This window comes from Podarcis melisellensis (genome assembly GCF_964234715.1).
Source record: "Podarcis melisellensis genome assembly, chromosome: Z".
Classification (NCBI taxonomy): Eukaryota; Metazoa; Chordata; class Lepidosauria; order Squamata; family Lacertidae; genus Podarcis; species Podarcis melisellensis.
Window position 1 is genome coordinate 27,760,999 of NC_138547.1, and position 22,819 is coordinate 27,783,817.

General features: G+C 41.3%; 2 protein-coding genes across 2 annotated transcripts in view; one reads left to right on the forward strand and one right to left on the reverse strand.

Moving 5' to 3' along the window:
* LOC309361964 (fibronectin type-III domain-containing protein 3A-like) overlaps positions 1–17,976 on the reverse strand; it is a 39,546-nt gene extending 21,570 nt beyond the window's left edge. Inside the window, 10 exon segments of the mRNA XM_081897333.1 lie at positions 1,884–2,022; positions 3,033–3,092; positions 3,592–3,743; positions 5,478–5,533; positions 8,742–9,020; positions 10,126–10,360; positions 13,081–13,157; positions 14,648–14,723; positions 17,862–17,963; positions 17,965–17,976. Coding sequence (XP_081753459.1) covers positions 1,884–2,022; positions 3,033–3,092; positions 3,592–3,743; positions 5,478–5,533; positions 8,742–9,020; positions 10,126–10,360; positions 13,081–13,157; positions 14,648–14,723; positions 17,862–17,963; positions 17,965–17,973 — 1,185 coding nt within the window. The 5' untranslated portion in view covers positions 17,974–17,976.
* Positions 1–22,819, forward strand: part of LOC309362012 (growth hormone secretagogue receptor type 1-like) — a gene marked incomplete at both ends in the record, with an annotated part of 80,052 nt that overhangs the window by 33,944 nt on the left and 23,289 nt on the right. The window lies entirely within an intron of this gene.

Genomic DNA, 22,819 nt, shown 5'->3' on the forward strand with positions numbered 1-22,819 from the left:
TCTAGCTCTCTATCCTAATAAGTAATAGGTCTGCCAATCCTGAATTGATAACATAACATAAACCTATTGCATGCATGCATATGTACATTTATAACCAGTATATTGAAAACTAGTATTTTTTTCAAGCAGAAGAATGTATGCTCCCAGTTGCTATTGGACGCACTGCCCCACATCCCCAGTAACCTAGTTTATGTAGCTCAATATTCTATCCTATGTTCAGTTTGTGGCTTGTTCTGCAATGGAGTGTTGGCCTCTGTTAGAAGGTAGGTTTGCTGCCTACAGTTCTGTCTACTAGATTCACTAGTAATTAAGTGTGTCTTGACCTACAGAGGCACCCAGTTTCAGATTTCTGGATGTAACGGAACCATTTTGGGATACACTTTCAGAGTCAACAGCAATGGTCTTAAGTGTTGTCTCGGAAAATGAACATTCAGAAACAAGCAGCAACTACTTATTCTGAAGAGGACTGTGTACTCTGAATGTGGCAAGCAAGAAATGTGAGTGATTTTCTTTAGCATACACACACACACAGAGAGAGAGAGAGAGAGAGCGCGCGAGCGCTTTTTTTCTGGGGGGACGCAGGGGTACACATACCCCTAAACATTTTGTGAATCTAAGTTTGGCCTCATTGAGAGGCAGTATTTCAATATGAGTAGGAAAATGAGAGTACCCCTAAACATTTTTTAAGAAAAAAAGGACCATACATACATACATGTGTAGATAACACCTTAACCCCCCCCCCAAGGACTGCAAGATGATTCACAAGGAAACCTTTTTAGGTTATACTTTAATCCCCGTGTTTTGAATGAGAAGTCTACAGTAATGCTGAACATCTGATTTTTCTAGGAACTGTTATGTCCTGATCTACCTGTGTATCAAGTTTCATTAGGATGTACTAAAATTTTTTCCATACTGTCAGTTAATCAGTGAGGCCTATGCATGCTTGCATGTACTTACGCTTTGCTCAGAGGGGAGGGGAGGAGGGTTCCAGTCCTTCTTCACACACTCCTTGTCATTCATCATTGAGGTTAACGCCTCAGGTAGAACAACACCTTATCCTACTGAACTTAACATGCAGTATGTTTGTTTGTTTAAACGAGATTCAGTTTAAATAAGTAGGACATGCAATGTTGCTGCGCATCCTTATCCGCTAATGTGAGTGTTCCCGCGCAGCGAGCCAGCTAGCCAGTCTCCTCCTGGATACTACAAACCGAGGTGAGCAAACTCAAACTCAGGAAGCTTCTTATCTGGCCCTCAGGACTTTTTTCAGGCCGTGCCTCTCACTAGCCCTGCTCCAAGCCCTCCTCTAGTGACTTTGCCTGAACGCAATATGTCCTTGGACTAAGTTAATGCCTCTTACTTGCCTGGATGGAAGATAGAAGGGATGTGTGCATGTTTGCATGTAGAAGCTTTTGGCTTTTGCATGGCCGGAATGTAGCCTACAGTCCAAATGCAATAGTTGCAACTGCTGCTAAACCCACTTTTGCCTTTGGCTCACTTGCCCACCACTGAAATGTTGCTCTCAGGGTGAAAGCTGTCCCTCACCCATGCTGTAAGCTGTAAGCAAGGGATTTGAAGCAGGTCACTTCACTTCCCCAGTGTATTCTTTTCCAATTGACACCCAACATTATATGTTCCTGAGCATGCTCAATCCTAACTGCGCACACACAAACTCACTCCCTTTTTTGTACTTCTGCATACCACAGGGTTCTCCTAAGCATGGCAATACCTCCCTCTCATTTGTCTTGTTTCAGCTCCATTTCTGTCTGCACTATATCACAGAATTCACAATTAGAGGAACAATGGATTCACTTAAGATACGCTATAAATCTTGCTATTAAAAAAATACCCTGGTTTAAAATCCATTTTGGCTTATCAGTTACCTTCCACTGTAAATTCAGGCTGTTTTTGGTTCTGTTGATTACTTTCGGTGCAGCTGGAGCGTCTGGCTCACAGCTATCTGTAGTAAAAGTCACCAGCTCTGAAACGGCTTCCTTTGTGGTACTACTTGAGGCTATAACTCTGTATGATTAAAAAAAAAAAAAGTTAAGGAAGTTTTCCTAATGGAACTGAGATCTGAAAGTTGAGACTGTGGTCGGTCATAATGATTTGAGTCACAGTCACTTGTAGGATTGCATTTGGCAAACATAACATTCCTGCCATGTTACAGGTCTGCCCCCTACCTAAGAACAGTTTCAAAGCCACACAGAACTCCCCCCCCCCCGCACTTTTCCTTCAGGAACCCATTGCCTGTGTCTCACCAGGTTTGATATGTAGGAGAAGATAACAATCTTCTCCCTATTTCAATAAGGAATATGCCTTGGTTCTAGTCCTCTGCATGTCCATAAAGAAAGCCACACTTGGAACACTTAACACACTTGCCTTCATTTTGGCCTTCCCTATCCTCAGAGCCTCAGTACTATGTCATAGCTGGGAACAATCTAGCCACCAAGCAGCAATACTCTTCTGTGGTTACTTTTTATAATGGGTAGCTCTGCCCCCAAATGCAAGTTTTGCAAGTACCCTAACACAACTTAGGGTGGTACTGAGGCTCAGCGGAAAATATTTTGCAGGGGGTAAGTAGTATTTGATATCTATTTATGTAAAACTTTCTAAACAACTCTTCACCCTGATGGAGTCACAGGGAATGGTAGCTGTGTGGGCATGTGCAATAATACATTGAAATACAAATCAATATAGATCGATCAACAAAAATGAGAGGCACAAATTATAAAACAAAAAAGTGGTCAGAGGCTATAAAACCAGTTTAAAATGCCTGACCAAATAAAATCGCTTGCCCTGTTCTAGTATTTTGGTGCAACTCCAGAAGCATTATTAAAAACAGTAAAGAAAAAGATCTATTTCACCATTTGTATGCCTACGCTTTTCAGTTTTATCACCTGCCTTCCCCCCACCTTCTCCAAACCCTTATATCTTTAAGCAACTTCAAACAAGGGAGGTATCTGCAGGGCAATTCAGCTCCTTTTAACAACAACAGCTGTGTTCTCAAGTCTTTTGTTCTTGGTGCCCACCTGACATGGTAATCAGTTGCTGGTCTGAGATCATTAAGAGTAAAAGTCATCTCTTCTTCCCTGCAAAAGGAAGAACCCATTATGATAGTGAGAATTAGATAGTTTCCACAACAACACCCTATGCAAACAACAATGCCATTTTTCTTTCAAGCATATCCTACCTAGTTTCCCACAATGTTGGATTAGTATCTCAAAACTTCTATCTCCCGGGACATCACAATTTAGCATTTGTCTGCATGCAATTCCTCATTGCCCAGCTATATAAGGAACTGTAGGAGCAGAATTCCATGAAGGTGAGTGAACTGACTGGCAAAGGAGAGATTAGGTGCTCCATTCCTCATCTGCACCCTGCACAGGAATTATTTTTTGGTTGGGAGGGGGGCAGGCTAACTTATGTGGGCCTATTTACAAAGCTCCCTTAGATTCTGCCTCTAGGCTGTCCTTAGAAAAACAGCATTGGAAAAAAATCCATCAACTCCATCTAAAATATTTTCTATGGAAAGTGAGCAAGGTGTCAGCTGAGATAAGTTGTGTGGTAAAATAAAGAAACTGGACTTACACATAAAACGATTTAAATTTTCCATTTCTACCACCCTTCGTGATTGCCACTTCGTATCTGAACTTTGTAGAAGTGAGCTGTGTTTCGCCATTTTGCACCACAAAAGGAGGATTCCAAGCCACGACTGCTGACCTGGCTTGTATTTCAGAGACCTATTAAAAAAAAGGGGGGGATAATGTGACTTTCTAGAATATTCAAGAAGCACTGGGGGGAAATGCAGGTGGGTGCATTCTTCCCCTACACAAGTTGACATGCTGGGTCCGGTTGCATTCTTTGCCCCACTTTTTATAGTTCTTTAGGTCAATGCATGGTGGTGGTTTAACATACATTTGTGTCGAAGTACTCTGTCTAAAATACTTCCAAGTCTGGTGCATGCATTAACAGTTTCATTTCACAATAGCAGACAAGACCCAATACTGTCCTTTGTACAGCAGTCCCTTTAACTGTTCTATAATTGCGTAGCTAGAAAAAGTAAGCCAGCCAGCATGGTCAATGGTGAGGAACGATGGGAGATGCAGTCCAGCAACATCTGGAGGCCCACATGCCCCCTGACCTGTCTTAGACTATCTAAGATTCCTACAGCATTGTCATTATATACAAGAAAAAGTGCACCCATTCTTTTCTTAATCAAATCAATGTAAAACATGGTTTATTTTACATCATGTCAACGACAACAATATTCAATAAAAGTCTTTAAAACAATACGATAGGTTGGCCATTATAAAATGAACAGGAAAGCAGAAATCCTATCTAAATAAAAGTTTTAAGCAGGTGGTGAATGACAGGAGGAATAAATGAGCCTTCCAAAGAACACTCCACAATTTAGGTAGGTGCAGTCATTGAAAATTCCAACTAGCCCCCCACCCCCAGCTACAGTCAGGATGTAGAGACCATCATCCATGTCAAATCTTAGGGAACAGGCAGGACACTTCAGAAGGAAGCGGTTGCTTATGCAAATGAGTTCCAAGGTTTAAAGCTGATCACAACTATAGTGAACAATTTTTTTAAAAATGCATCCCATTATTCTTGTATAGTCTATGTGTTGACAGTACTGATGATTCAGAGAAGAAAGCCCACCACAGATCAGGAGGGGGGAACCTGTGCCCCTCTAGATGTTGCTGAACTACAACTCCCATCATCCCTGGCTATTGCTCAAGTTTACTGGAGCTGATGGGAGATCAACAAAGTTTGGAGGTTGAAAGTTTTCCCATCCCTGCTGTATATACTCTTAGATGCATCCAAATTCAAAACTACTGAATCAGTTTAAATACCATGGATTGGAAAAAGGAACAAAAAGAAGAGAGAGAGAGAGAGAGAGAGAGAGAGAGAGAGAGAGAGAGAGAGATATCTCCAGGCATTCAAGTAAAACATTTGGTCACCTATTTTGGTCTGGTGATTGTCCTAGTTATGTAACCTTTCTCATTCTCCTCTTTCCCCAGCTGTGAAGTTGGTTCAAAATTCACACACACAAAAACCTAAGTTAAGCAGGCTTTGTGTCAAACACCATAATTGTCATACCAAGGATTTCAAAATATTTTCAACTTGAATGTTGCCCAACTTCAAACCCCTTAAACTGGGTGTCTTATATTCAGAGAACAGCTATGGCTGACTTTTCCCTAAATGTCTCACTGCAATATCAAACATCAGAAAACACCCATTTGCTTCTTCCACCTATTCACTAGAGTTTGCATAGCAAAGTCATACAGAATGTCATTTTCCACAGTTACTTATCAACTATGAAAACTCCATTTCCTTCTGAGGATCCTGCCACATTCTCAAGTATTGTAAACAACTCTTGCTTGAGCCAGGTTTTGTAAACAGGTATATCTATTTTGAAAAGATATGCCACATGCGTATTATAACGTCTAAAATATATCACTACTTACTGTAGGCTTACTGATGCTTAAGGGTTCTTGGGATTTTCTAGATTCTGTATCAGATTCTAAAGAAAACAAAACAATAAACATACACCACATTGTGAGATGGAGAGGAAATGAAAACCCCCATCAAAACATTTCTTATTTAACTGCAAACCAAATTGGACACTTATTAGAACAACAGTAAATGCTGTGCAAAGTTCATTGCCCTTATTTGTTTTGACCACTGAATCAGCTACATATTCAAAGTCTGCAGAAGTAACAGAGTTGCACAGACTTCCTTTGAATTTGACTCACACCATCAAGAATCTGTGCATATCTTGCTTTTCCTTTGACTGATGGAATTTGAAAATTCTACTGTGCTAAAAGTCTTAACAGTAACCTTGTTCATCAGCTACGTTATTTTGGGAAGACAGTTTGAAGGAATGATACGATGGGATTTTATGCATTCAATAATTAAGACTAAAGTTTCAGCAAGGAACATTTAAACGATTGAAAGCAAAACCCATGCATATACATACTCATGTTTTCAGATAAATTTCATGTTAGTTTTTCTAGTTATCCTGCCAAGGCTCAAGATTCAGGATACTAATTCATGCAGAGGACTGAGTAAGTCAACAGGAGCAGGGAAGCCTCATAAGTACTGAGGTTCAGGTTTGAATGTAGATGAAGTACCTTTTTCTTTCGGCTTGCCAATGAGGTCTATCTATTTTTATTGTAAATACAGTACACAGTTTCCAAATGATTCCTGTTTGCACTTCATTTCTTCCTTCCATGATAGGCCAAACTACAATTCTGGCAATGAGACTATACTGCAAGAATTACAGTGCATTTGCTCCTATGCTCTCAAGCAGCAGTAGTTTATTTTAATAGTAAGCCATTTCACCCTCTGAAATGCCCACATTGCCAATTCTGTGCAAAGCCAACCAAGCTGGCAGAGATGCACTGTACTGCTGAAAGTACTGCTGTTCAAGAGCGTAGGTGCAAATGTATGCTTCAGCTGGTCTGCAGCAACATCCAGAGAAGCACACATGCATTTATTACAGTGGTGCCCCGCAAGACGAATGCCTCGCAAGACGAAAAACCCGCAAGACGAAAGGGTTTTTCGGTTTTTGCGACGCTTCGCTAGACGATTTTCCCTATGGGCTTGCATCGCAAGACGAAAGCCCATAGGGAAATCTCGGGGACCTTTTTTTAAATGCTGGTGGTGGGGAGCAAAGCCTTCCCCCCGCCCCTCCGGACTTCAGAAGAGGTCCAGGAAGGCCGGCGGGGGCGAAAGGCTTTGCTCCCCACCGCCAGCATTTTAAAAGCGGTCCGGGATAGCAGGGAAGCGCTTCCTGCTATCCCGGACGGCTTTTGAAGGCAGGCGGGGGGAGCAAAGACTTTCCCCCCCCGCCCGCCTTCGGAAGAGGTCCTGGACCCCGCCCTCTTCGGAAGAGGTCCCGCTCTCCCGGAAAGGCAGGCAGGGGGGAGCAAAGACTTTTGCCCCCCACCCGCCTTCGGAAGAGGTCCTGGACCTCTTCCGAAGGCGGGCGGGGGGCAAAAGTCTTTGTCCCCCTGCCTGCCTTCCCGGGGGCTTTTAAATTGCCCCGGGACAGCTGAGAATTCCTCCGCTGTTCCGGGGCGATTTTAAAATGCTGGCGGGCGGCAGCGCTGCCGCCCGCCAGCATTTTAAGATCGCCCCGGACAGCGGAAAAGTCCTCCGCTGTCCCTGGGCGATCTTAAAATGCTGGCGGGCGGCAGCGAAGCCTTCGCTGCCGCCCGCCAGCATTTTAAGATCGCCCCGGGACAGCGGAAAAGTCTCCGCTGTCCCGGGAAGGCAGGCGGGGGGAAAGCAAAGACTTTCGCCCCCGCCAGCCTTCAGAAGAGGTCGGGGGACAGACTGTCCCCAGACCTGGTCTGAAGGCGGTTCGGTTTCCATAGGAACGCATTAATTGATTTTTAATGCATTCCTATGGGAAACCGTGCTTCGCAAGACGATAAACTCGCAAGACGAAAAGACTTGCGGAACGAATTAATTTTGTCTTGCGAGGCACCACTGTAGTCAGGTAACAGGTTTACCGTATGTGCACATTCTGGCTTGGATCCAAATAACCCCTAATGCAAAGAGAATACAGTTTTTCTCACAGAAGGTGGACCCCACACCACACTGCATACTGTTAAAGGGCTCCCTGACCCCCGGCAGCAGCTTTTCAGAAGCACAAACAGCTACAAAAGGAAGAGGATGTGGGAAACTCCACTGCATGGGGAACTTGGCTCATGGTACTTTGGATGCGAACCTTTGCTCTTCAACAGTACACAATACATTATTGTTAAATAAGTCCCCTTTGTGAAGTCCACTGAAATCCAGAAGGTATAACTGAATTTTGTGATTGATTGTATGGGTAAATTCACCAAGAACTTAGGTCCAAATGGGCATACCTGTCATTGGCTGTGTATGAATGCACACAAACATCAGATTTCAGCCATAGCTAGTCCAGCAAATGTAGTTCTACATCAAGCTTTTAAGTTCTAATAATTAACTTCCTCATACAAGAAACACCTCTTCACCTAGGCTTTCTCCACTGTCACTCAAGGAAGAAAAAATCACTTCTCACTGGCAAGAATCAAGGCAAAGAGGAAGATTAGGAGGTGGGATTGGGAGGGGAGGACTAAGAATGGAAAGGTGGTCTAAGGAAACCTGAATCTTTTCCCAAACAGTGGCTTAATTATTTCATATTGCATATTGTACAGAATTTTGAAATGTGGTACTTTTATTTGCTTTTAGATTGCTATGTATACTTTATTTTTAGTATATGCATCCTGACTTCTTGTGCTCTCATGTTACACCAGGGATGGGGGAACCAGTGTCGTCCCCCAGGTCCTGTTGCCCTGAAATGCCCACCATCCCTGGCCATTTGCCACAGAAACAGAAGGATTTTTCCAAAGGAAGACTGCAAATAGGAAGATGCCAACAACAGTAGAAGAAAACATTTTCAATGGCATGCTTTTCATTTGAGTGAAAACATTAGGATCCAGCTCCCCTCTCTTGCAAGTCGGTCACCTACGTTCATAATGAACACACTGCCACACACTGTACAGATGTGCTGCATCGTGTCTGACATTCTCTACTGTCGACATTGCTGACATGTATACTTTTAAACCCTAAAGGAACACAGATAGGTAGTTCCTCCTTTGTGTCATAAGAATGCTTTGCCATTTGATTTTATTTGCAATGCAGAATACACATACTATAGGAAACACACATTATGTTCCTAAAAAGGTCCAACTTACCTCCCTTTCCTGAATTGGCTGCTTGGCTTTCCCTGGCTTTCCCTGCTTGCCTCTGCTTGCCTTGCCCTCCTGACCCTTGCTGTCCCTTTCCATGTCCATTCTGAACGCCGGCGCTGGACGAACTGTTAACTTTCTGAGGTGAGGAAGGGGGGCTGTTCGGTTTATTATTTGTGTTTCCACTAGTCTGTCGGTCTCTTATCCGTTTCTTCAAATGCTCCTGCATTTTGAGAGTCCTTTCATCTCGCGGAGGAAAATTAGCTCTGCCATGGGAACGGGTCTCTATAGGGGCACCAGCAAAGAGAGCCCATTAGATGGGACACAGAAACGGCAAGACTTTCATTTTCAATGATCCGGTTTCCCCCTCCCACCAAATGTAAAAGCCTTCAAGGCTTAGCCAGATTAAACAACCAATATATATAAAAAGAAACAAATACAGTTATTTATAGTTACTAATTATTCTTGGAAACTAATTTTATAACTGTAAGATAGATAGCATATGTGCACATGTGTATAAGAGAAAGAATGGCTGCAGTTTTCTACCGTAATACTGTGTACTGCACAGAGGCAAGTGCCATGATATCTTTTCTTTTTTTTTTTTTGTAAAGCTTCAACTTTCTAACTCTCACTAGTCCACTTGGTTGTGATTTGCAAGGACCAACTCCACCTGCCAGGGGAATGGGGCAAGATAAGAGCCAGCTATGGCAATTAAGTCTGAAATTCTAAGCCCACTTACTTCATAGGATTTGCTCAATTCAACAAGCATGGTGGGATTGAGCAGTAAACCAAGTAAAAAGCTCCCACCAACAATTGGAGCTTTGTGCCTAATTGTTATGGGGAGGTGGCAACTGTCCTTAGGATGGAAGTCCTTCCCCACCCTGCATAATGAGGCTTAGGAAATGAAAGCTAAGTTTTGACACGACTAGGAGCACTTTTTAAAGCCTTATTTCCTGTGAACAGCTCAGAGGGAGCTAGGAGAACAGGCTGCAGGCTGGCTCCAAAAGCACAACAGGGCAGCAAACCCCTGCCCTACAAAAAATGAGATCAATAGTAATGGGGAAGCTGCTAAGAACGCGTCTCTGCATGTTCTTGCTGCTTGGCCTTTGTATATGGCAATGAAGAAAACACTTGTGATTCTTAAATGTTGTGAAGGAAGGTAAATTAGAAAGCCACATCTAGGCTATATAGGACCCAAACCATTTGGGAGTTTGTGCCTAAAAGTGAGTGGGAAGACACTGCACACAGAGCACTGTTTTTGTTGTGGATTTATCCCACTTGGAAACAGACTTGCTGCAATCTGCATCGGCTGCAAAGGCATATAAGCAACCCCAAAGAAAGCATCAGACCTTCTAAATACAGGCAAGCTAATAACGGTACTACTTCTTACCCTGTTCTTGATAAAGATGCTGCGGTGGTGTATGCGGATGAACGAACTGTGGTGGTATTTCCCCTCCCGGAACTGGAGGATACACTGCATGAGTTGGATGGGGTATCATAGCAGGATGAGGGTGGATATAATGCGTCACATGTGGGGGAGGAGGAGGAGGAGGGTGAATGGAAGGGTGGTATTCAGTAGAATGTGGCAGAACTACAACCTTCCGGACTCCATTTTCTTCCACCATCTGTAATGCAAAACCAGTATGTTGTATGTATGTGTGTGTTTTAAAATACAAATACATTAATTTTTAAAGAAATCTAACCAATTCAAAAAAAAATGGGCATATCCATCTTGAATCACATTGTTAGTCAACTTCTCAGACTGGCTTGCAGATCTAACAAACAAGATCCATACCACCACCACCCTACCACTCGCTCTACTACAGTGATGTTCAGGAAGATTTAAGGTAGTACCAGCTCTTCAGCCCAATTGCTGAATATCAGCAAAACCAGCCACAAGCTAAAATCCAGTAGCTAACATGCTGCACAGATACTAAATGTATACACTACCATGTAAGTCAAACAAAAGTGACTGTCTCTTTGGCCTCTTTCTCTAAACCATGATAGTAATGGATTGATAGATTCTAATGCTGGCTTCCTTAAACTCGGCCCTCCAGATGTTTTTGGCCTACAACTCCCATGATCCCTAGCTAGCAGGACCAGTGGTCAGAGATGATGGGAATTGTAGTCTCAAAACATCTGGAGGGCTGAGTTTGAGGAAGCCTGTTCTAATGTGTATTGGTACTACAGCGAAGATCTTGAAATTCAAGGCCTTCTCAAAGATTCCCTTTCAGAGTCAAAAGGAAATGATAAGCATGCTCCAGGAAGTACCTGACTCAGCTCCGTGAATCAAGAGTGCTATAAGGGTTCTCTCCTAGGATGGGCTCAACACTCAGAGCAAAGTGCTCCTGAGTCATTTAAGCTAATGAGAATGGATGCCACAGCTGCAGTGTTAAGGAACCATACATATTCCCTGTACATATATACCCTCCAAGATAAGAGTATTAGGTTCTTAATGGAATCTGAGCGTTTGTAGTGATCCCAATCCCCAATTCCAGACAATGGCAAGCACCAACTCGTCCATGAAATTCTTTTAAGTTACAGCAACCCCCTCTCCACAAACTCTTGCTTCTAGGTCACCTTGTTCTCTTGGAGAAATAACGAAGGACCTGTTCTAGAGGAACTATTCCCTCACCCGAAGTGGGAAGGATCGTGCTGTGTTTAAAGATGTTAACACTGCTCACAGTGTTTTTAAAATAAGTAACTGAATGTTACTTTTAAGCAACCTTGCTAAGATTTATACCCTGATAGGCAGAATATAAATTAATAATAATGAGAATGCCGTCATCATTAAAGACTTGTAGAGGAGGAATAGCATGCTACTTGTGTTGCTATACTTTCAGTCTGGAACCATGGGTGAGATAAGGCTCAGTCAATCATTGTTCAATGTAGTTTCTTGCCTGTTTCATTTGACTGGCTGCCAAACAAAGTATGGAAACCATACACACTGAAACCCTGGCCTAAACCAAGACCATAGAAGCTGCAACTGTCTCAAACACATGCAAGATGAATACTGGTTTTCATTAACTGTGGCTCCTGGTTCAGGTCCTGACCAAGTTCCTCTTCAAAGAACCTGCCTTGTAATGGACAGAGCAGAGAGCATCAACTGTTTAGACCACTAGGAAGCAACAATTGGGGGGGGGACAACTATGTTTCAGGATGTTAGAGCCATGCTGGATCAGGTCAAAGGCCCATGTAGTCCAACATCCGGTTCTCAGTGGCCAATAAGATGCCTATGGGAAGCCCATAAGCAGCGCATGAGCCCAGCAGCACTCTTCCCACCCGCATTCTCAAGCAACTAGTATTCAGATATCAGAGTTAGTAACCATGGATAACGTTATTCCTCAATAAATATGCCTAATCCCCTTTTACAGTTGTTCAAGTTGGCAGTCACCCTTACATCTTGTACAGAATTCCATAGTTTAACTATTTGCTTGGTGAAGCACTTCCTTCTGTCTTTCCTTATTTTCCCAAAATTCAGCTTCATTGCATGGCGTAGGTTCTAGTTTCTACTCTCTACACGCTTTCTCCATTTCATGCTCAAGTTTATACACCGTTGTCATGTCCCCCTTATTCATTTTTCTAAACTATTATGATATTTATAAACTACTATGACCTGGAATGTGCTTCTTTCATAGCTGCTGCACACTGGGTCAACATTTTCACTACGCTATCCACCAATATCTGTTTCCTGGTCAGTCACCATCAGTTCAGACCCCATTAGAGTATATGTAAAGCTAGGGTGTATTTTATACTTTCTTACATGAATTCCATTCACCATTTTAATGCCCATTCAACCCAGTCTGGAAAGATTATTTTGGAGTTCCCTGGAATCTCTTTGTGTTTTATCACTCAGAACAAGTGGGTGTCATCAGTTTCCTAATCTCAACTCATGGATGTGCCATGGACTCCAGCACCCTCCCCTTTAAGCATTAACTGAAGTAAAGTGTTTCACCTGCACTTAAATAAATGCACCAGTAGTTTCAAAACCTGATTTCAAATTAAGCTAAAAGCAAACCACAGACAGCATTAAGCACAGTGCAGATAACAACACTTTTGTTTAAAGAAAGAAGATAATTTACATAGTAAAGTGGGGAGGGTGAGAAAGAGGGCAGGTGCACCTGATTTCCTAACCATGGTAAAAAGACTAGCAAACGATGCACCAGTTCCATAGCAAGAGCAGCAGTCTTAATGTGGCAAGGAAGCGAGAGGAGAGATAAGATCTGCTTCCATCACACTTTCCATTTAACACCTTTTTAAAGCATTGTTAAGTGGGAAATCATCTTCTTTTTTCTTGGGAAATCTCTCTCTTTTGCAAAACCATCAAAAGACTCTTTCTGTTTACCTGAGATACATAACCAGGAGGCACATAGATTGGAGGCACAGAACCATTTGTTGACATCATAGGAACATGTGCTGGACCTAAAAGGAAACCAAGCAACAGAGTGTTCACGTCTGCATACTGTACTGAAGTGTGTGCAGTCATGGTTCATTTGACAATCTGATAACCTAAATTGTGATCATGCATATGAATACACATTTCATTCTTATGTAAAAGGTTTTCCAAGCAATTTTCAAGCCTCTTCAAAGCTTCAAAATGCTGCAGGGTTTTTGACCAAACCAGGTTGAGTAAGAAACTGTATAGCTAGAGTGGTTGATGGACATAAGAAGTGGAAACACAAAGGGATGTATCAGAGATGGCCTTCATGTCTCAGAAAATTAACACATTAAATTACTGATGAAAAGACCTGAAGCAGATTTTCAAGGACACTAATGATACATCAATGCTAGCAATGGATGATTGTATTACAACTTATGTAGATTTATATTGGTAGCATATTTTATTAATACTTTTAAGTGGCAGTAAACCCCACCCCCAATGTATACCAACTTAATGGCCACCCCAACAATGGTCCACCCTGCATGGACCAACTGTAATCAAGAATGCCTCCCCAGCACCCTGCTCTGTGCACCAGCAGGCCATACTATGGCTTGTTGGGTCATTTGAATCCAAATAGTAAATTAGTAAATTGGCAAAGCCCATGCTTGGAGAAATTAGTCCAATGGCTACTGCTAAACCTACATGTTCTACAATATGTCAAACAAAAAAATACAGTGATGATGTGGGTGTGTGATAATATATATGGATGATCTAATGAATGGCCTGTTTTGCTTCCCACACGGTGAAGACTGTTCCAGAAACAAAATAATGCTTAATTAGTATTGCTTTCTACTACTGAAGGGAAATTAAACTAATGCAGTGAAAAGACAGCAAGTAGCTTTGTCAAATATTAAGTTCCTTTATGCACTTTCAGATCTTTGTCACATCCCACAGGAATTAAGGAACATCTCTCCCTCCACCCCCAAACTTCTACTTCCTCCAAAGCACCAGAAACTGACACAGAGACAGATTGCTGGGTGCACGGAAATATGCCCAGTGAAAATTCCCTTATGAAGTCAGACTGGATGAGTTCTGCTCACACTCAGGATCTGACTGTTTATTGTGCTTCGGCTGAGAAAGGTTTCCACCAGATCAAACTAGTAGCATGACCTTGGATTACACCCACCATGAGACACTTAGCACTTGGCTTCTCTGCATTAGCCACTTCAATTTATTTGCTCCGTTAGGAACCTTGTGTGTTCTCTGCTTGTGGACTGGATGATTTAATTATGGACAGGGTGTGTGAGTGTGAGGAATGCATGCTGGTAGAAGAGGGACCCTGACTTGTAGCAGGTAATCAACCAAGATGAAAGTTTGGTCCCTCTGAATAAAAAGTCTATATTGTCGCAAAATCATAAACATTGGATAGTATGTCCCAATCACATTTAATGTACTGACACAAGAAGGCATGCAAAATCAAATAAAAGCAGTTTCAGGTGACAAATGATATAAATGCATATGAATTCATCACCTGGGATACATTGAATGTGTCCATCTTCAGTTCTAATTGTGAAAGTCTCTCCTGGATTTACCTGTACAAGAATAACCTAAGAACAAACAAAACAAACAATACTTTCAATCACATCTGGAAGCAACACTGTTTCCCAGAACACACACACATGCGAAAATATTGGCAATACAATATTAGTTCTAAACTGTTTCTACACTTAACTATTCTGTAACTAGGGATGTAAATATTAGTTGTAGCAGCCTTGTAAATAATCCCACAATTATTTTGTAGTAGACTTTATCTACCTGACTGCTCTGTACACCTATTAGTCATTTATTGTGCGGGGGGTGGGGAGGTAAATGCTTTTGAACAGCTTTCCTGGCCACATTGAAGCAATTCTTTTGTGCCGTACACCAATTTTCTATTCCTTTGTGTCTAAGTGACTTAAGACTATTTACACAAAAAACAAACATTTCTATCCCAATTTTAGCTGCTTTCAAAAATTTAGGACTGGGATTATATTCCGGCTGCTCACCTGTTGAAAGGCAAGAGTATGGCCACAGGCAACATATGAAATCTGCAATGGTCTGTCTGTAGTAGATGCCTGTTTGCTCCTGAGATAGTTCAAGGTGTACACTGTTATCTTCAAAGCCCTCAATGACCCTGTGCTCAGAGTATCTGTGGGAGTATTTCCTCCAATATACTCAAGGAGATGTACCACATTTGCTTTAACTTTAAATCATTTATATCTGCTGACTTTTTCTGGTACACTGGACAATTTAATCACTTTGGGACAGCTGTCAATCACCTGAAGCTACAATGACATCAAGTGAGCTGTTTTCCTTTGCCCATACAAACCGCAAAGGCTTAGAAAGCATGAGGTTTTGTAGGCACCACCAATCAGCTGATCAGCAATGAGTCACATCTTATCTGTCATATATGATATCAGCTTGTGGGGCAGATGGGTATGACTTTGCTGAAACAGACTTGCTGATCCAACAGAAATGTCTGGTGGTCCTAATTAGGTCCATGGGCTAGAAGTTAGGGAGTGAAGTAGCAGGTGATATGGATCAGGCAGCAGTTGAGGCCCAGAAGAGCTTCTGCCAGTCAGAATAGATAATGTTGCACTAAATGGGCAAATAGTCTTCCCCAGTATAAGGCAACTTCCCATATAGATTAAAATATTTTAAAGAAAGCAGTACCCTGAACTTAACAGTATCCATTCTGCAAAACTTTGTGGATCAATCATTTTTTTTAAATCAATTGACAGTAAACTAACTAAGCCTTTCTTCTACACACACTTACATTGTGACCAGAGAAGTATACTGGCAAATTGCATTGTTTCCCAAGAATGTTGCCTCAAGCCAGAAAGACAGCTGAAAGTCTAGTACCCAAGAATGATGCCCTGTACTTGTTTGATGTGCCCAGAAAATGTGAAAACACATGCTGGAATTAGCCAAGGATAGAACTGTAGAAGGTGATTTATGGCAATATGCAGATGTGGGAAGGGTTGTAAAGAATATTTTGCATCCGAAAGGTCCCAGGTTTAATCCTTGGCATCTTCCGTTAAGGCTGGGGAAAACTTCTGCATGAGAGTCTGGAGGGCTCTTAGTGTACTCAACTAGATGGATCAATGTTCTGATATGACAAGGCCAGTTCCTATGTGCTTATGATTTTCAAAACATCAGCCACAGTTGTCTTCCTTTTCTACAAGCGTTTGTAGCCTGCAGCTTTCTGAATAGCTAATTAAATACTTTTCAAGCTCTGAATCAAGCATTTTGCCATTATTTTTGGAAAACAACATTCTTAAGGTTTGCTTCTCCCCACAGTGATTCTACAAAGTATGCTTTGTACCATGTTTATAGAACTAAAAGTCAAAATGAGCAGCTTTTCATAGAATTTAGAAATAGTTTTGCTAGCTTGTGCTTTGATTTTAAGCTTAATTTCTCTAAATATGGAAATGCTCTTTTTTCAGCGTGTTTTGTCTAGAAATGTTACAACCAAAGACAGAAAATGTACACTCAGAAAAGAGCCAAGTCCACACATATGTTGATCATATAATATGGACAGGAAAGGTCAATGATGACCTAACGCCACCAGAAAAATAATTACTGTCAAAATATGTTGTTCATACTGAACAAGCTTTTTTCCCACAAGAACTAAAAGACCAGAAGCCTTTGGATTATATCCAAATTAATAGTCACATTGAGAGCCTTTCTGATTACAGAGCAGGGTAAAAATATTTTAAATAATATAAACTTTCTCCTGCATGAACTTCATTGAAACAAATGCACAGACATTCTGAGGACACCAGGCTCTAAGACTATACAAAGGATACAATAAATAAAACATTTAATTTATTAAAACGTTCGACTTTGGAGTCTTCCCACGGCTCCCAAAGCTGCTTATAATGTGTCATAGGTGGCTGCTTTGGAGAAACTTAAGTCCAACCCCCAATGCTAGCTCTCCACCCTCTGTTGCATGGAACTGGCTGCACAGAGAGGAAAGGCATCTTCAAGGTAGTGAAGAGAACCATGGCAGAAAACAATGTTGATGGATTTCTGTCCCATGAACCCAAGAGCCAACATTCCATGACTGTGTGTCACCATCTTAAAGATTATCCCATATACAGATCGAGACAGATCCAGATTTTAAATCTGCGCTTGCAGTTACGTGTTCACACAAGCCCTGAAGAATAAACTTAAGTTAAGGATAATTAACTTAAGACAGGCCATAATGTAATCCGCTCACCTCTTGCAATACAGGCACAGAATTAAACTCTCAATGCATAAGTAAAGCCAAGCTGAAGCCAAGCCAAGAGCATGCATTTTATGGCACTTGCTGAATTTACAAAACATATATGTATACATGTCAAATCCATTCTTGAAAATTAGCATGGACTTATTTTACTACATTGAAGATCCTTTTCCTCATTCAGTGTACCATTTTTTATTTATTATTTATGGCAGTCTCATTATCTTTATTTTAATGTTGGGTAACTCTGCCATCCAGTGAAGTTTTCAAAGACAACCAGCCACACAAAAGAGGAGAACTGGTATGATTAAGGTAGCCATACAAACTGAGATTGCTACAGGAGCTGTGTCACACCATTCCCTTGGTATATCTGTAATTACAGAGGGCATGCTCTGAAGACAATAAATCTAAGCGTTTACAGAGTAGAATGTCACCTCTACCAAACATTTTGGCCATTTTCATATCATGCTGGTCCACTTGCCTGTTGTGTGTTGTCCCCATTGACCATATGAGGTAGAAGTGGCACTTCATTCAAAGCGGGTGTGGCTTCTAATGGAGGAGGCTGCTCTGCCATTACAGCAAGAAATGATCATTCGTTGACAGTTCCTTAAAAAAAATCACCTGGTGAAACGAAAAAAACCAAACAGTTCCAACATCAGCAAGTTTTGATATTTTGGTTTGGAAACATAGTCCCCTGATCAGAAAAGCTCAAGCAAAACAATTCAAAATGTCTGTGCAAGTGGAGATAAGGGGACACATCTTACCAAAAGTGCCAACCTTAGAACTATAATAAGCAGTTTTAAAAAGATGCATGCAAGTGCGACTCAGGGTAACGCAACTAATTTTAGTGTTTGGATAACATTATGTCTGCTTCTGTTCTCTGTTAACACATCTCAACACAGAAAAACACTGCAAGAAGGGAAGAGCCCTCTGGGACAGAGTAGCATTGCTCAACAAGTATTCAAATTATTACTTTAAAAATATAACTGGTTGTGGAAAAACATGCTTAAAACATATTTAGTTGCAGGTGGCAACTTGGGGGAGAACAGAACACATATTAGGCATCTTTGTCCAATTCTGGTTTCTAGCACAATGCGAGATTAACACTGTATTCCAGTATTATGAATGACTTGTGAGATTCAGAAATAAATTTCTTAGCCTATCCCAAAGGCTCTGTCTGGGCAAGTAAGAATCCACAAGCAGCACATTCCCACTAAAACATTTTAAAATTCAATCAGATTAAAATACCATTTAAAAAGTCCCCCACAGCCTGCCAATTTAACCTTCATCCCTGAAAGATAGCCCAGGTGGATACAGTCTTCCAAGCTTCTAAAAACCCATCACATTTGGGCCTTTGAGCATAAGTGGATGGCCTCCCATGGATGCTAACTTTCCGAGTGTAGGGAGTTTCTTTTACACAGGAGGCATGTAAATATATGATCCCCTACTTGCAATCTAAAGTGACACAGTCTTGGGAATGTATTCTGTGTTTTTCTGTCACATTTCAATCAACCTTCAAGTTGAAGCTGAAGAAAAGCCTTCAAAAAGTGCCATTTAATAGCTAATGTCAAAAGTCTATTTGGATACAGTTAATATTGAATAGGGCTGCAAGACTAACATTATAAGACACTGAGGTACTGAGGTGTACAATTTAAATATTTGGAAAGATTATGACCTAGTGACTTCCAAACCTACAGGGCAAAATCTGCTCTGCATAGGGATCCCACCCCTTCCCATCCCTGTCTGTACCCACTAAATCCACTATGGAAGCTGGTGTAGCATAATGACTAACAGCTTCAAAAGAAAAACAGAAAAATAGGAACCTGATTTTATTCTGAGAGAAACCCTGCTCCATCTACTTCTACAAGATTTCAGAAAGATCTTTCATTTTCATTTCTTCATAACATTTACATTTGTTTTTCTGCCTTTCCGCATTGCTGAACACAAGATGGTTTAAAGCCGTAGAAATAACAAAATATACAACAATGATTACACATCCTATGACAATCCAGAGCAAATGAAGTCATAATAAAAATATGACTTTAAAATAAATAACTTATACAAAATTTCATAATCCATTTAGAATATATTACACAATAAAATTTACTCTAAAAATAGCAGCTCGTGATAATTAAACAGAAATTCACGCTCAACAATTACAATAAACCATTACTAGACTATAATCAATAAAAACTAACAGCAAAGTCACAATACATTAAAAGCCACATAAAAAGATTGAATTGAGCAACAAAGTCACATAACTTTTTATTTGGAGGTATCCAGGGTGAGATCGAACCTAGAACTTCTGCATGTAAAGAATGCATGCAAAGAGACCAGTGAGCAACAGTCTCTACTGCAAATCTTACCCCAACCACAAATTTACTAGCTGGTTTTAGCCCCCAACACTGGGATAATAATACCATTACAGAGTTGTTGCAAAGGTTATAATGATTACCTGTGTGAAGCACTTTGAACACTAGTAATAAGCTAAATCATAGTACAGTGGTACCTAAGGTTAAGAACTTAATTCGTTTTGGAGGTCTGTTCTTAACCTGAAACTTTTCTTAACCTGAAGCACCACTTTAGCTAATGGGGCCTCCCGCTGCTGCCGCAGCGCTGCTGCACGATTTCTGTTCTCATCCTGAAGCAAAGTTCTAAACCCAAGGTAATATTTCTGGGTGAGCGGAGTCTGTAACCTGAAGCATCTGTAACTTGAGGTACCACTGTATTGCCCTTTACACCCAGAACACAAACACTGGCCTGATTCAGACAGAACAATCTCAGTCAACTGGTATATTGGACTGGGAATAAATGTTCCTTCTCCTCTTCTAGCCTCCATCCTCCTGTGTACCATAATCCAAAATTTCCAGGGTTTGTTAAGTCACAGCTTCCTGCAATGCCCCAAACAGGAAACTGTAGCTTAATTACTGATTAGAAAGCATGATATGAAACCAGGAACACATCTAGGGAGAAAGAGAAAGCTAGAGGCAGCTGGAGTGGGTGGGGAGAAGGCAAAAGATTTGAGACCAGGTTCCCCTACTTGCTTCACACATGCTATAGCCAGGCCTGGGAAACTCCCAGGACCTAGAATGTGAGACAGCTAGGACAATAGCTGGCTTTTATTTCTTATATTAACTGAAGAAGCAGGTCCACTTCTTCCTCCATGTGATCTAATACCTTAGTATGTACTTCAAAGCTTAAATAGAGTATGGGTTGTATGTTATTATGCTATTTACTGGGGCTATTGTTTTCTTGTGTTTGCTATGTCTGTTGACAGCTCTTGATCTGACATGATTTAAAACATGTGATTTGCATTGAGAGATCGGGTTTTTTGAGTAAACATCAGAAATCCATTATTAAAAGGCTGAATTTATAAGAGGCACATGTTACAATGTTAATATACAACACGGAGCTGTCCACAGCCTCATCAGCTGGTGTGACCACTACAGTTCACATAAAACCAAAGACCTGCCAGCTTTGCTTAACAGAAAAGTCTCCAATAGCCACAATTGCAAAGCCTACTCAGAAGTACCAAACACCCTTAGTGCAGAGATTTCCAAACTGTGTATCGTGACACGTTTGTGTGTCAGCTGCAGTGTGAAGGTGTGGCATGTGAATGCTTCCTGCACTCCTCCTGTGGCTAGAAAGGGGTTAGTTTAACCTCCAGTTTGCTAGTAAAATTACTGTATCGCAAAATGATGTATGTCTAAAAATGTGTGTCACCAACATGAAAAGTTGGGAAAGCTCTGCTCTAGTGAGTAATATTTATAGATAATCTGGGCAATCACCACTCAGAGTAGCCCTGATGAGTTTTTAAGAAGTAGTCTTTTAAAAAGCCATAGTGTGTTTTCCAGGTTTTCACATCACAAATGTAAAAGTATATATTCTACTGTCAGAGGCAGAGCCCTTCTGCATACCAATTGCTGAGGCCGCTGTTACACTCAGGTCCTGGGGGCAGATTTCCCATGGGCAGAAAGTTGGCCTTTCTGAAAACTGGATAGGAAGTAGGAAAATGGCATAGGGCATACTGCTCTCTCAATCGAATTTGGAGCCTTCGGTTTGATCCAGCAAGGCTCTTATGATTTAAACATTTTCCACACTGAAATCAAGGTTCTTAACTTTAGCTGGATTGCTCCCCAAATGTTTCAAAAAAATAACGGGCACCAGAAGCTGATAATTCAGAACTACTGATTGTTCCTACAGGTGTTCTAATCTATAGATAGGCAGCACACATATAGGAAAGATCTCAATCACTGTGTCACGGAGGTGCTCAGACCACTTACCCACTCTTCTCTAAACAAGACCCTGCTTACTTCCCTCCAGCTCTAATATTGGAGCCAAGCACTGGGGTGACCAGGAATCACTGTTCTCCCTACATCTCAACTTTGACATGGGAAGAGGGGGAATGGGAAAGGGGCGCTGTGCTGAGACATGGGTCAAGTAGAAGGGGAGCAGCAGGACTCGGGTAAACTAAAGTTTTGGCATGGCTACCAGTGCTGGCCAAAATATGTGAATCCCAATGGAAGCTATTTGGTCTTTCCTGGAAAAGGGCATATAACTTAAGTATAATGGTCTTAATGCTTTCTTGTATCTTGTGGCTCACAGTTATCAAAGCTAATATCACATTCAGATCTGGCTGTTCTGAGAACAAAGGAGGTTTACAAACAACAACATTAAATGAACTGTAGTCCAGTCTGGCAATCTCAGAGGAGGAACACTTCAGGGAACAGTAATGTCCTGTTCCTGTCCACCCCAACCCCCCTTCATGAAGCATGATTATGCCTTGAAATACGGATTTTTAAAATACCCCATACTTCTTTTAAGAACGTATTTTCAGGTTGCTGAAATATGCAGCTAGTACTGCATTTGAAGCTACAACCAAGTCCAGCATAATTTTTAATTAAAAAACACACTGTTAAAAAGGTACCAAACTTTAAGAAAGGTTTGCATGTGAAGTAAGATGCCTAGAGTTGGATCATTCCTGCAAGAAAAAAACCTTAGTAGTTTCTTTTGGGCTTCTGACTCATTAACCCCAATATTGAACCTTGGGAAACATACAATTCAGTTTAACTCATGTTTGTTTGGCCCTGCAAATGCAAAGACAAAAATCGCCACAGGCAGGTATTTTTGAATAATCTTTAATATGAAAGCAGTCATAGAAATAAGTCCCCATAACTGAAGACAAAGCCCTCTACAAACCTGAAATTTCTAGACTGCCTCTCCTTTGCTATTTTCCCCAGTTAAACACATCTGTAACACCTTGTTAGATTGCTTTTGAAAGGCCTTCTCTCCACTACAGCAGGACCACACACAAACATTTCAGGCAAATTGGTTTCCATATTGCAAAATTCAAGGGAGATTGGGGAAAAAAAGACTTTTGACAGAAACCCCGTTATAACTTAATTTCGGGAAGGAGGGGGTGGCATGGACCATCACCTC